Source organism: Mastigoproctus giganteus, chromosome 4 (genome assembly GCF_048544385.1).
Source record: "Mastigoproctus giganteus isolate SK-2022 chromosome 4, ASM4854438v1, whole genome shotgun sequence".
In the NCBI taxonomy this organism is placed as follows: Eukaryota; Metazoa; Arthropoda; class Arachnida; order Uropygi; family Thelyphonidae; genus Mastigoproctus; species Mastigoproctus giganteus.
In genome coordinates this window covers 102,829,885-102,843,795 of record NC_143578.1, presented here as the reverse complement: position 1 = coordinate 102,843,795, position 13,911 = coordinate 102,829,885, and the positions used below count along the sequence as shown (strand labels likewise).

Sequence of the window (13,911 nt, the reverse complement as noted above, 5' to 3'; positions counted from 1 at the left end):
TTGTCGACTATTAGCACCCTGACATGCTTAAACAGCAATTTGTATTGTGCAGCTTCCACCGACAGAGGCACTTTGTCGACTATTAGCACCCTGACATGCTTAAACAGCGATTTGTATTGTGCAACTTCCACCGACAGAGGCAGATTTCTCGAAGTGATTATCTTGAAGGCAGTGTGCATAGTGGTCCGTCCATTGCAATGGCAGTCTTAGTAGTCGAAGCACATGTAATGTAGGCATTAAAATACCTGTATTGCTGAAACAGCTGTATATTTCCACCAAGAGGCAAATCACAAACATTTTCTCACAACCAGCTGGGCTGGTCAAGAATATCCAAAATGGTTTGTGATTGAGAGATAGCAGACTCGAAATTACACATACATGCGTAGAATCTTTTGCTTGTTAGTCATTCTCAATAAAAGCCCTTGGTCATTAAGTTTTCACGTTTCTTTGCAATTATGCCGAGTTAGTTGAGCGTGGTGAGCTTTAGATCCTCATTCATCTGTCTGGATTGTAAGTCTCGAAAGGGGTCTTGTCGCAGTCATAACAAGGCTATGCAGGTCATTACTACATGCTCAGGGTCGTCATTGCCTTGCAAATGTCCATGTCCAGTTCATACAATTTATGCTGTTCTAGTATGAGCTCTTCATTTCATAGATCTTGGCATATGCCATCTGTGACAGTATCTCTGTTTCCTCTTTGCAAAATGGAATGTGCAGCATTACCATCTTGTTCTTGTACTCGGTGAGATCCTGAGCCACGTCATAGTTTCAATAGCATATTATGTGTACTGTCATTTCTTGCAGATCCCGTTAGTGCTGCATGTGTAATTTGTGACAAAGCATGACAGAGTAATATGATCCAAGTAGTGTGGTCTCATATTTGTCAAACCAATTCTCTTTTCGTGTTACACGAATCCTCTGCAGGGTTCTCCTCTCTTTGTTGGACTTCCTCACTCTGTTGCATGATCGGCCAAACACTGGGAATGTAAACTACCACCACAGAGCTTTCCAGCATGGGCTGACATAGCAAGCACCAGGCCGCTTCTAGACTTATGATCTTGGTGCTGTTCAGCTTGTCAGTTGATAGTTTTCTTGTGATTTTGACAATGTTGAACTCTGGGTGCTTATTCACGTTGCAGTGATCTGTTGCTGTAAATGCTGATCCCTCAGTTCGTTCTTGTTCTCATACTCAATGATATACACAGTGCAAGAGTATTCCTCCGCAATGAATTGGATGTCAATGTTTGATTTCAAAATGTTACAGACAAACAGGTTGAATGGATTGTGCCACTTCTCACTTGGTTGACATTTGAAAAATACCCTGGGCCGATTTATTCCAGCTCTGAGCACATCCAAGTAATAGCCATAGGAGTTTATATTGTTCGCCCTGAAGAAAGCATCAATGTCGACATTCTTCATCCTCTAGATTTTTCCACAAAATAATAATAAATTTTCTGTTTATACTCCGGGACAACCAAACAGTCAGAGGAGTTCACAAGATAGATAGAATACAAGAAACAGCACCGTATTCAGTAGTCACGGGCTCGAGACCCGGTCACTCAAGGCACGTGTACTTATGCACCCGCGCGCCTGACCACTAGGCTACGGCAGCCTCATCTTGTAGTGAGTGGCATATTTTACTTTGTATCCATCTATCTTAGGTATGGGCACTAATATAGTGGTCAAGCGACAAAGCGTGTATGGTGCTTCAAATCAACATGTCTGTCTGTCATTTATCTGGCATTATTTTCTTGTAAAACGTGAATGTATGTTTGAGTTTGAACCTTGATGCTCCCCCAAGGCCTCACTAGCGGAGACAAGACACTAACTTGTTGATATCACAGAGGCGTCTTCTTTGTTCTAGCCCAAAAGGATCTTTGGGAGCATTATTTAGCCACAGATAAATGTATGCATGTGGACTACCACAATGTTGAAATTCTATATGCTTGAAAAAGTTGATCACATAAAATTGACCAAACAGGCTATAATGTTTCAACTGAAATATGTTCATTATTACATCCACAATCTTCTTGAAGTCTATCATACAAGTTACAGCATCTTCTTTCACTAGTGTTGCATTCTGCACGAAGTCTATGACTAATATTGTATCCATTATTCTGTAACTTGCACAATAGCTGAAGCAAGTGTGGACAACAGATTTCGTTGGCACTCAGAGACAAGAACATTACGTTTACCAAGCTGTTTAATCACAGCAAATAGATTGTGCTTACGTTGAGCCCAGTAGTACATAGAGTTTGGAATTGTCCTTAGGAAGGCCAAAATGTTTTCAATGCAGCTGTTAATGTATTCTTTGGATTGAACTTGCTTGTGGGTCAGTTTAGTATCTTTACCTATATATTTGAAAGCCATCATCAAAGAAGGCCCCCTTTATCAATCTTATTATTTTCATTGCTACATAAAGGAGATATGGAGTAATGCCACGTCGGTCAGATCATCTGAACTCGTTCATTGCCATCACGAACAGAGTAATGTAAATTCTCTTTGAATTGATTTCCAACAGTTGATTTTCTGCATCTGTCAGATCGTTTGAGCTCGCTCGTGGCCATCATGTACAGAGTAAAGTATTCTCTCTGAATTTATGTTACTAAGGTATTTATTGTCGCTCCACATTTGCTGTTTGGCAACGAGACTTTCTCGATCGGAACCACTCCGCTTATATTGCCTTTAGCCAAATTAATTTTCATGTGACTGTCATCATTGCCCCAGGGGTTCACATCTGGTGAGTATGAACTTGGCACACCCAGGGTCCTGAGCTGGATATCATCATTCTTCTCTTTCTTGGTGATTCCTTTCTACTTTTCTCTCAGGGTAACTTGGAAATTTTTTTTTTGGCCTATGCAGCATAAGCCTCAAGCTTCCTTGCACCATATGGCTAATAATAATAATCAAAGAATGACTGATCTATCATGATTTGATATAATCGATAATGGCTTGTCGACCAAATACTGAAGCCATGCTTTAACCACTTGCTTTCTTATTAACCCAATCAAATAGCTGGAATTGTGTATTTTCCTCCGTTTTATATGTTTATACAATGATGGTTGCCAATCTCCCTGGCAAGTGATGGACCATCGGTGTTGAATGAAACTGGCACATTGATCACTTGGCCCAGAATGCTGTATTGTCTGTCTATGTGTCTCAGGCATCTTATCTGAATGAATAGTAAGCAAGGAGAAATGAGCCGACCGGGCTAGCCGAGTGGGTAAAGTACCTGCCCGGCAACCCAAAGGTTGCGGGTTCGATTCCCGCCTCGGGCTTGGATCAAAGTACTGCAAAAACCTTGGGAGGTGCAATATGGCCACAGAAGCTGATGCGCCAACAACTACCAAAATAAAAAAAAAAAAAGGAGAAATGAACTGCTCAGTCACTAAATCTAACTTCGGAAAATGATGGAATTTCTGGGTAGACAATGCCGTTCGACTTAGCACTGGAATTGTGTTGTTCTTAAGTGATTCTCTACAGCTATTACACACAAGGATCTCGTTGATGTCAACATCAGGAAATGTAGCGCGTATCAATGGTGTATCTTTAGCAGCCGGTTTCTTTGTGTCGTTTTCGAACCATCATCATCATCATCATCAGCCATTTTCAATCCACTGCAGGATGAAGGCCTCTCCAGCAACTATCCAGTTCCTTCTGTTTTGAGCACTGGCCATTCATTTACTACCCAAAAACTCATGAATTTCATCTATCTATCTCCGCCTTTGTCTTCCAGGTTTTCTTCTAGCTCCTCTTAGGTAAAAAGTAAAGTGCAGCCATTATCAACCCACTGCAGGGTGGAAGCCTCCTCAACAATTCATGCTGAGGGAAATGGACCATAATCTGCCACGCTGGTCCAGTGCGGGTTGGCAGATCGACCGTATTCAGCAGGCAGGGGCTTGAACCCCGGTCTACTCAAAGAGCGTGTGCTACTGCACTCCCGCTCCTGCCCACTCGGCTACGGAGGCTGTTCCTCTTAGGTACCATTCTGTTATTTTCTTAGTCCATCTGTCATCATGTCTTCGAGCTATGTGTCCTGCCCAAGACCATTTTAGTTCTTTACTTTTGATAAGAATCTCCTTTACTTGAGTTTGCTGCCTAATCCATGTGTTTCTCTTCTTATCTAACAGTCTAATTCCCAATATAATTCGTTCCATTCTTCGCTGTGTAGTTCTCAGCTTCTCTTCCATTCTTTTGGTGAGTGCCCAAGTTTCACTTCCATAAGTCATGGTGGGGAGTATACATTGATTCATTATTTTACGTTTCAGACAAACTGGGATATTGCTCTTCAGTATGTGACTATATTTCCTGAATGCTATCCATCCAAAATTTATTCTTCTCTTGACTTCCAGCCATTTATCATTATTACAGCTAATAACTTGTCCCAGATAAGTATATGACTCCACCTTTTCAATTACTGCTCCTTCAATCATTATTTCCCTTTCCGTGGCATACTTGTTCATCATTACTTTTGTTTTAGCCATATTCATCTTTAGTCCAAAATCCTTACTAACTGTGCATAACTGATTAAGATTTTCCTCTAATTCTTTGGGATCGTGGCTTATGACCACAATATCATCTGCAAATCGTAAATGGTTTAGGTACTCTCCATTCACATTCACTCTTTTCTGCGACCAGTCTAATCTTCTGAAAGCTTCCTCAAGGGCAGCAGTAAACAGCTAAGGAGATATTGTGTCTCCTTGTCGAACTCCTTTCTCGATTTTAAATTTCCTACTGTCTTTGTCTAGTCTAATAAAGGAGGTAGCACTCTCATATATTTTCTTCAAAATCATAATATATGGAGTATCTATGCCTTGTCTTTCCAGTTCCCGAAACATTGCCTTATGCTGTATGGAGTCAAATGCCTTTTCATAATCCACAAATGCCAGGCATAATGGTGTTTTATATTCATTTGCTTTCTCCATTAGCTGTGATATTACGTGAAGGTGATCCATAGTTGAGAATCCTGTCCTAAAGCCAGCTTGCTCTTTCGGTTGATTCTCATCAAGTATTCTTTCTAATCTGTTAGTAATGACTATTGTGAACAACTTGTAGACGTGGGATATCAAGCTAATTGGTCTATAATTTCCAATTTCTGATTTATCTCCTTTCTTATGCAGCAAAACTATGATTGCATTATTCCACTGCTTAGGCATCATACCTTTTCTAATGCACTTTGTGAAGAGCCTTGCCAGTTTTTGTGTTATGTCTCTTCCTCCCAATTTTAACAACTCTACAGTAACTTCATCTTTCCCCAGGGCTTTCTGATTCTTCATTTTCTTCAATGCATGTTCTACCTCATCAGGAAGAATATTGGGTATGTCGTATGTGTTGCTACTTTGCAATCCGTCTTCCCCACTGCTGGCATCATTCCCCTGCTCCTTGTATAATTCTCTATAGTAGTCTTCTGCTATTTGAATTATGCCTTCTCTGCTGTTTATAAGTACACCATCGCTATTCTTCAGTTTCAGTATCATTTGTCTTTCTGTATTACTGCTCATGGCTGCTGATTTATATCCTTTGTTTTCCCTTAATGCTTGTTCTACTTTTCTTGTGTTAAATCTTCTTATGTCCTCTCTGAGTCTCTTTCTAATGGCTTTGCATAACTCAGTATACTCGATTTTCTCCCTGTCAGTGTTTTTCTTGCTCTTCATTTGTCGTCTTCGGTTCATCATGACAAGTGTTTCTTGACTAATTTTTTCTTCTTTGGATTTCTGTTTCCCTATAGGTTTCTTGGGCTTTTATCACTTTCAGAAAATTGTAATATTCCTGGTCAATATCTTGGTCCTGAGCAGTCTGCAGAAGCTCAAACTTGTTCTTAAGTTCCAGTACATACTGCTTTTTCTCCTCCTCTGTTATCTCAAAGACCTTTGTATTATTTACTCGTGTCAGTTTTTTCCTTTCCTTTCCTACATTTATATCAAGTGTACATCACATCTTACCATTCCGTGATCACTTCCAACATTTACCTTATTCAGGACCGTAACATCATTCACAATATATCTTCTGTTAGTGAGGATGAAGTCGATTTCATTAGTTGTTAATCCATTTGGACTCTTCCATGTCCACTTTCTGTTCGCCCTTTTCTTGAAAAAAAGTGTTCATTACTGACAGTCCTTGAGATTCTGCAAATTCCACAAGTCTTTCACCTCTTATTTCTTTCACCAATTCCAAAATTTCCTATAGTTCCTCTTTCTGCACTGTTTTGCCTTTTTCCAACCTTAGCATTGAAGTCCCCCATAATAATAGTGTAGTGGGTTTTCTGCTCATCTAGAAGACTCAATTTCGGTGTACATTTCTTCAAACTCTTCATCATCATGGCTTGATGTTGGTGCATAAATCATTATAATCTTTAGCTTGTACCTCTTAGAAATCTTGAGTATGTCTTGACACCCTTGGTGATGTACTTTTGAATTCCAAAATGTTGTTTTTAAAATCTTTATGGACCAGAAACCCAACTCCACCTTCACTTCTTTAACTGTTTCCATTGGTGTACAGCAGATTTCCACTTGATAAACTTATAAGTGATTCATTTCTTCTTCTTGTTTCAGCCAAACCGATGATATTCCAATTCACATTTTCTAATTCCTTTTCTAGCTCTAATATCCTGTCTTCACCGATGAGTGATCGTACGTTATAACAGGCCAAGTTCAGTTTCCGTGCATGGCAGCCTGGTCGTACCCAGAGATTCTTAGCACCCTCTGCTTCCACTCTGATCCTCTCGCTGCCGTAAGAGGGAGAGTGAAAGCTGCTGGGGACTGAGGGCCATAGATGAACCATAGATGATTGCAAATGTAGCATACAGAACACAAATCATTTTTCACAAATATCCTTTCAAACTCTCAATGCCTGTTCTTTGTAAATAGTAATCAGGATGAGGAAAAGGAGCTTGATAATTTAAACTCATCTGCTCCGAAATCGGAGAAATGTTCCATTGTGTACATAATTAATACTCACTTCAGGTACATCATTGTCAGATGGAACAGTGGCATTGATGGTTGAAGGCACTGCCAAATCCAACAGTTGATTTTCTGTTTGTCTTTTAAGCAATCTCAATAGTCTTTTTTGTTCTTGCACATTTGTTGCTATCTTCATCTTTATTGTCCATCCATTAATCCGGGTACGAAGCATTTTCTGGGAATCTTTGCTAGAGTATTGAAGTTTGCAAAACAGTGGAAGAAATATATCAGTATGGAGGGAGATTAGATTGTGTAGAAAATTAAAAACTATGTTCCTTTTTTTTCCTGTTTAAGCTTAGTTTTTCAGTCATCATCATGTGGTATACAAGTTCGTCAAGAAAAGATGCAATGGATATGAATTCCAATTTTTTTAGATTTGGCCAGCATTGGTGAGTTGTCACAATATCATTAAACATGTGAGACAAGGCAGTTTTTTCACCAACTATGATAGCGGTCTGGTAATGATACACTATAGCAGGAAAATTCTCAAAGATTCCCTACATTACTGTTTTCAGTCTTTGTGTGAAAAGGTTTTATTAAAGTAGCAGTTTTGCTACCTTGATGTAGCTTCTTTGAGTGGACCAGGGTTCAAGCCCGTGACTGCTAAATACAAATTGTGCAGATGGTATAATTAAGGCGCCTCCGTAGCCAGGTGGGAAGGAGCAGCAGTGCGTAGCACACGCTTCTTGATTAGACCGGGGTTCGAGCCTGTCACCACCAAATACGGAGGATGCGGAAAGGTCAGGGAATGACCACCGCACATCCCGGAGCAATATGGCCTTAGTTGCTAATGCTCCTAAAAACCAAACAACAAACAACAACAAGCAGATGGTATAAACGACCCTCTCTGTGCTTCACCAGATGTGCCCTCACTCTCTCATTGGGGTTATCACCTGTGGTCTTTTGCCTTAGAATAATATCTGGTACAGAGAATTTTTGGAGATCCAGACAAACTATCTTCTAATGTACTGTTTCTTCTTTACAGGCAAACCCATGAGATTTATGTTTGAGGTGAAATGAAAGTGCAGGTAATTCTGGCACAATGCACAACATTCATGGTGGAGCATCTGAATAGCTGAGTGGTCAGTGCAGTAGCACGCTCATTTGAATTGACCATGGTTCATTCATGTGACTGCTAAATACAGTTAATGATTGTGTTCACTGGTCAAAATCGTTAGTTGTAAACTCCTATAAACAGGACTTCTGGCTTGCATAGCCATTCAAATATCGATCTTGGGAAGGTGTACTCACTGTCTTATGGCCTGATCCAGATCTCTTCACATCACCGGTTTCGCACTTTAATTTCAGCACCCAGGATACTGTTGACTGGTGGCAGTTTATTTTATCAATGATAACACGTGTAGAAAGCCCTTCCTGGGACAGTAACAGCTACATTATTTTTTTCTTGGTCAACTGAACATATGGAGCCATGCTTATACCTCTGCAAACAGGATACTAATGAGCGTGTATATCCTTTCAACGCCGTATTTATAGAAATGGCTGATGCAATAGAAGCATTATCTGACACAATACATTTGCTTTGTGACAAACAAAATGACTGTAATCAAACAATATCTTATACGTTTCGCTACAAATGTTACATTTTTTAAGGTGATGCAGTTTTTTTTTGTCTGCCACTGTATATATAAATCTACAGTTCTTGAAAGGGTATGCTCTCCTACACTGATTTCTGAAACCATCATAAACATAAAAATAGCTACTGTTACTTGTAAATACATTTGATGGATGATAGCATGTCTGTACAGATGTAATTCATTTACCCAGTGGTTGTAAGACAGTTGACACGTGTCCAAATTTCTCTAAGATTTGACTTACTCCGTCATACCTCTACATTTTATGTTGAAAAGTGTGCAGGGGTTGGCGAGCAAAGTTAAGCTCCCTGGTTTTTATTATTATTTTTTAAAATTCTGCTTAAATAGTGTCAATATTTCATTTTTTTCTTAATGGATTATTCCAGAACTTATTATAATTTAAGTTCACATAAAAAACAAAAATATTCTGCAAAATGTAAAATAACATTTTACATATAAAATAGAAACATCAATCTCTTATTTTCTTTCATTTTACAGTTTGACTGTTTAAGTGTGAAATTTCAAACATGCATAGATAATTCTGTTATCATGTACAGGGTTGTTAAAATTAAAGTATTCCTAAGTAGAGGGCTCTCGAGCGAGTTCTAAGGTTCATACTTAAGAGAAATCTGGACAGCAGTACAATAAAGAATGCGCTTGCCATTTATTGGGGGGGGGGAAATAGTTACAAAATTTGTTCCTGTATGGCACGTAACTACCTTAGTTAAATTTGTGCAAACGTAAGTTATTTTCATAATCATAAGTTATTGCCACAGTGCCACTACTCAGCTCTAATGTACTGTATAAAAGCAAAACAGTCTCTTCAAAATTATACAGTAGATGTTTGCCTGCACTACAGTAGCAATGCCAACAACATTGCAGGAAAAGGCGCTATTAATGAAGCTGTACTATCAGAACAGCAACGATGCAGCTGTGGCTATCAGAGCATTCGACCGTCAGAAGCGCATAAGGCATGGACCTATGACTGTTTGTGCTGTCTGGAAAATGACTGCGAAATTTGAAGCGACAGGACATCTAGGTGTTCAACTAGGTAGAGGTCGAAAACGAGTGGACTCTTCTCGTGTTGAAGATGTGGCTATGGCTGTCGTGGATTTATCAAGTCAATCTCCATGTGGTAGCGCAAGTGTGCCAGCTGTTTCTTGGGAAGTGGACATGCTTTATTCCACTGTAAGGCTAGTAATGCATCAGGTGTTGGGTACTATCCTTACAAGTTGCACATGCTACAGCAGCTGAAGCATGGTGATGCAGATATTCGTTTCACATACGCACTTCAGTTTCTGGTGCGAATGACAGTGGATATCACTTGGCCATAGAACATCCTTTGGACTAATGAAGCCCACTTCTGCTTAAATGGACAAGTGAATACGCACTACTGTGGCATTTCGGCAACAGAAAACCCTCGGGTTATCCAAGAGATCCCGTTGCATTCTCCAAAAGTGACAGTTTGGTGTGGATTTACGGCCATATTCATGATTAGGTCATATTTTTTTGAACAGGTAACACCGAATGGACTCCACACCTGTTCCGTCACTGGACAGTGCTATTATGAAATGTTGGCAAATTTTGCAATACCAGAGCTGCTGCAACATTGGGTGCCTTCAGGATACCATAGTCATGCAAAATGGTGTGCCACCCCACATCCACCGTTGTGTCCAAAGATTGCTAAGGCAACACTTTACAGACGAACGGGTCATCAGCTGTTGTTTCCAGACATCTTGGCCACCACAATCACCAGACCTCACCCCATGTGACTTCTGTAGGGTTTTTTTTTTGAAGAACCAGGTGTATCAGAAAGGTTATCAAACTCTGGCAGATCTGAAGGACAGCATTAGATGTCATGTGCCGGCTATTCCAGTTGACATGTTACGTTCTGCTGTTCTTCGAATGGAAACTGTTGTTGACCAAAATGGAGGACACATTGAACAGTTGTAGTGCTGTTCAAGTGATTTGTATTGCCACAGTGCTATATAGTGACAAATTTTGTAACAAATTTTTTTTGTCCAGTAAATGACGAGCACATTCTTTACTGTACCTGCTGTCCAAATTTCTGTTCAGTGCAAGCCTTAGAACTCGCTCCAGAGCCCTCTACATAGGGCTCTGGAGCGATTCTAATTTTATTTTATTTAATTCTCTGTCTAATTTTAACAACCCGGTATATAAATATTGATTAAAAAAAAAAAAAAGAACATATATTCAGTACTATTAATTACTTTTGTTTTCAGGTTTATTTCAAATTTGGCATGTTTCACAGCACATGAAATCTGCTACGAAATCTTGCTTCCTGCAGCCATCACAAGAGAATATTGGGTTTCATGTTATAATTTTTACTCTGTAAAAGGAATAATAAACCTTTTAAAAGCTAGGGTAAGACTATGATTCAACTGTAATAAACAGTATTGGTGCTTGTCCAGTATCATGCTACTCTTCAAGCGAAAAGCCAAATAGTTGCAGAAATGGTGGTGGGTCACCTGACATGTTCTTGTATACAATTTCTGTAAGAAAATCACTTCAGAAACTATAGCAGTAAAATTTTGAATATAAACTGAGCAGACAGAAATCATGGGATACCTACCTAGTAATGGGTATGCCCGCCTTTCACCCGGATAAGGGCAATCCAGCGGTGAGGCATTGAGTCCCCTAGTTCACGAAAGCAGTCCACAGGTAGTTCCATCCATGCTAGCTTCACCACTGTTCATAATTCCATCACATTCCTGGGTGGAGGATTCAAAGCTCGAATAGACCTTTCCACAACATCACAAAGATGCTCGACAGGGTTCATGTTCAGTGAATGGGAAGCCCATTCCATGATGATAAAATCTGCGGAATGCCCTTTAAACCAAGTTCTAGTCACCACGGCTTTGTGGAGAGGCACATTGTCCTGCTAGAAGAGTCCATTGCCCTGTAGATGCATGATGACCATGAAATGATGCAGATGGTTTGCAAGGATGGACACGTAATGTGGACCGTTGAGAGATGCATCTAGACATACTAGCGGTTCCATGTGCCAGTTGGACATGCGCCAGATCATTACCGACCATCTACCTGCCCGAACAGTTCCTTATTGGCATAACTGGTGCATAGCTTCATGCAGTTTCCGCCAGATATGCACCCTCCCTTCTACTCAAAATAACTGGAAAAGGGACTCATCGGACCAGGAAATCCAAGGTCCAGGCTGATGTTCTTTTGCCCAGTTCAGGCATAGAGTCCTGTGTCACAGTGTTAGCAATGAGACTCTGGTGGGTCAGCAGCTCCCATAACCAATTGCAGCTAATAATTGCCTGATGGTCTTGGTGGAGACGTTTCTGGCACCTCTCTTGTTGAAGTTGATGGTGATTTGTGCCACTGTCGCTTTCCGGTTGGCTGACACAATGCAAGACAGACACTGAGGGCCATGTTCATTTACCACCTTTCTCCACCCACAGCGCTGTCCACGATGAGATGTTATTCCGGAAATGGTGTGTTCCTGATACACCCTTGATACTGTTGAACAGAGATAGTGCAATTTTTGTACCACTTCCATGATAAGAGTTATCCATGCCTTGGGCATCTACTATCATCCCTCTTTCAAAGTCTGTTAACTCACAGGTGTTTATCTATACTGACATCGAATTGCCGTGTACGTGAATGCATTGAGGTGTACCTATGTACTTACTAAGTGGTGGGTTTGTCCACCAGCGAAAGGAGTGACAGCGTTACGTTTCCCAGGAACCCCATGAATTTTGTCCTTTTGGTGTATTTAGGAAGGTAGGAAAAAAATTTTATCGCTTGGTTAATGTGGAACTTATTTTTGAGGATCACTTGTCAGATTATCTGTGCAAATATTGCTTCCTCTGCATCTAAAAAACTGGGTTTTCTCATTTTTCTCTGGGAATTATTTTTCTTCCAAACAGCTGTTCACTCTGTATGAATTGCAAATCCACCCTACCTAGATTCTATACAAAAGAGGGCAGTTAGGTTAATTAATGACTCATCTCAGTCTCTCCACTCTCTGTCTCATAGATACTTCCATAGGCACTGTTCTGAATTGGCTTCTATAATTTCTGCTCTCTCTTTCAAAGCATTCCAAACACGTGCTGCAGCTAGTCAACATCCTTTTACTGTACAACTTCAAACTCACAGAACCAACTTTTCTTCTTCCTCATTTAACTTCCGTTTTCTGAAACAGCCTTCCTTCATACGTATTTTCAGAAAATTACAATCTACAGAAGTTCAAGTCTAATGTCAACAAATATCATCTTTCATCTTCTCAACCCTCCCAACCATGGTACTGAGTACAATAAGTTCTAACACCTTGTGTTTGGGGTTTTCATTAAAAAAAAAAAAAAATTGCCGCTTCTGCATTGAAAGAACCTTAAAAACATAATATATTCAAACTACACTGATCTCTCATGTGAAGAAATTTACATAGTCACAAAAGGGTAAAATATAAACCTAATTCACCTGTTTAATTCTTCACATACACCTGATTTCTATTTCTGATCTTTTGATAGTTTCACTCAAGAGAACAGAAAACTTCTGCATTCAAAATAGCATAAAATAGGGAAATGTAAATATATAGGGATCTATGTAAAACATAAATTCCTTATTCCAGAACAAAGGAATAGATTTGCTGATGGATGGTTTTTTTTTTTTTTTTTTGTATGTGAAAAATTCTAAACAAATAAATGTAGTGCTTTGCAGCAAATTGGCATTTGTAATTATTATAAAATAGATATATTTACCAAAGTACAGTATCAATTAAATTTCATTTAATTTTTTCAACTACTGACATACTTACCTTGCCTTAACAAACAGCAATAACTGTGATTTCTTTTCAGACATCAAAGTTGAGCATGGGTGATAAGTAGGCCAAATGAATCAAATTGCATTGGTGGATTGAGTTATCCTTTATATTTTGTGGACCACATTACAGTGTAATCTATACAACTGTTTTGTTCAGGTAAAGTCATACCGGTAGAGGATTCACCAGTCAAATGACTTGAGTTATAGTATGCAATGTGTGTGTGATCTCATTTTATTTAAATAAATACTTGGGTATCTAAGAAAGTAAACAGTATATTCCTGCAACAATATTTAGTTACTTTTGTACAGTCTTTTAACAGTAACTAGTATCAAAATCGTTCTACAATATTACTTGATATTTTATTTTAAATATCTAAGAAAGATGTATTCTTGCAGCATTATTAGGTGGTTTTATACTTTCTTAAAAGATAACTGGTATCAAAACTGCTTTGAAAATATTTTCTAGTATGTATTTAGAAATATATATTAGAAAATATTTTGATGTTATAAACATTAGAATAAATATTTAGTAATTGCTTACTGCAATTACTAAATATT

General features: G+C 39.1%; 1 protein-coding gene across 1 annotated transcript in view; it reads left to right on the top strand.

Moving 5' to 3' along the window:
* LOC150086957 (V-type proton ATPase 21 kDa proteolipid subunit c''-like) overlaps window positions 1-13,704 on the top strand; it is a 135,427-nt gene extending 121,723 nt beyond the window's left edge. The window contains exon 7 of the mRNA XM_090372842.1: window positions 13,389-13,704. Within this exon, the coding sequence (XP_090228968.1) occupies window positions 13,389-13,418 (30 nt within the window). The 3' untranslated portion in view covers window positions 13,419-13,704. The remainder of the gene's footprint in view (window positions 1-13,388) is intronic.
* Window positions 13,705-13,911: the final 207 nt, after the last annotated feature.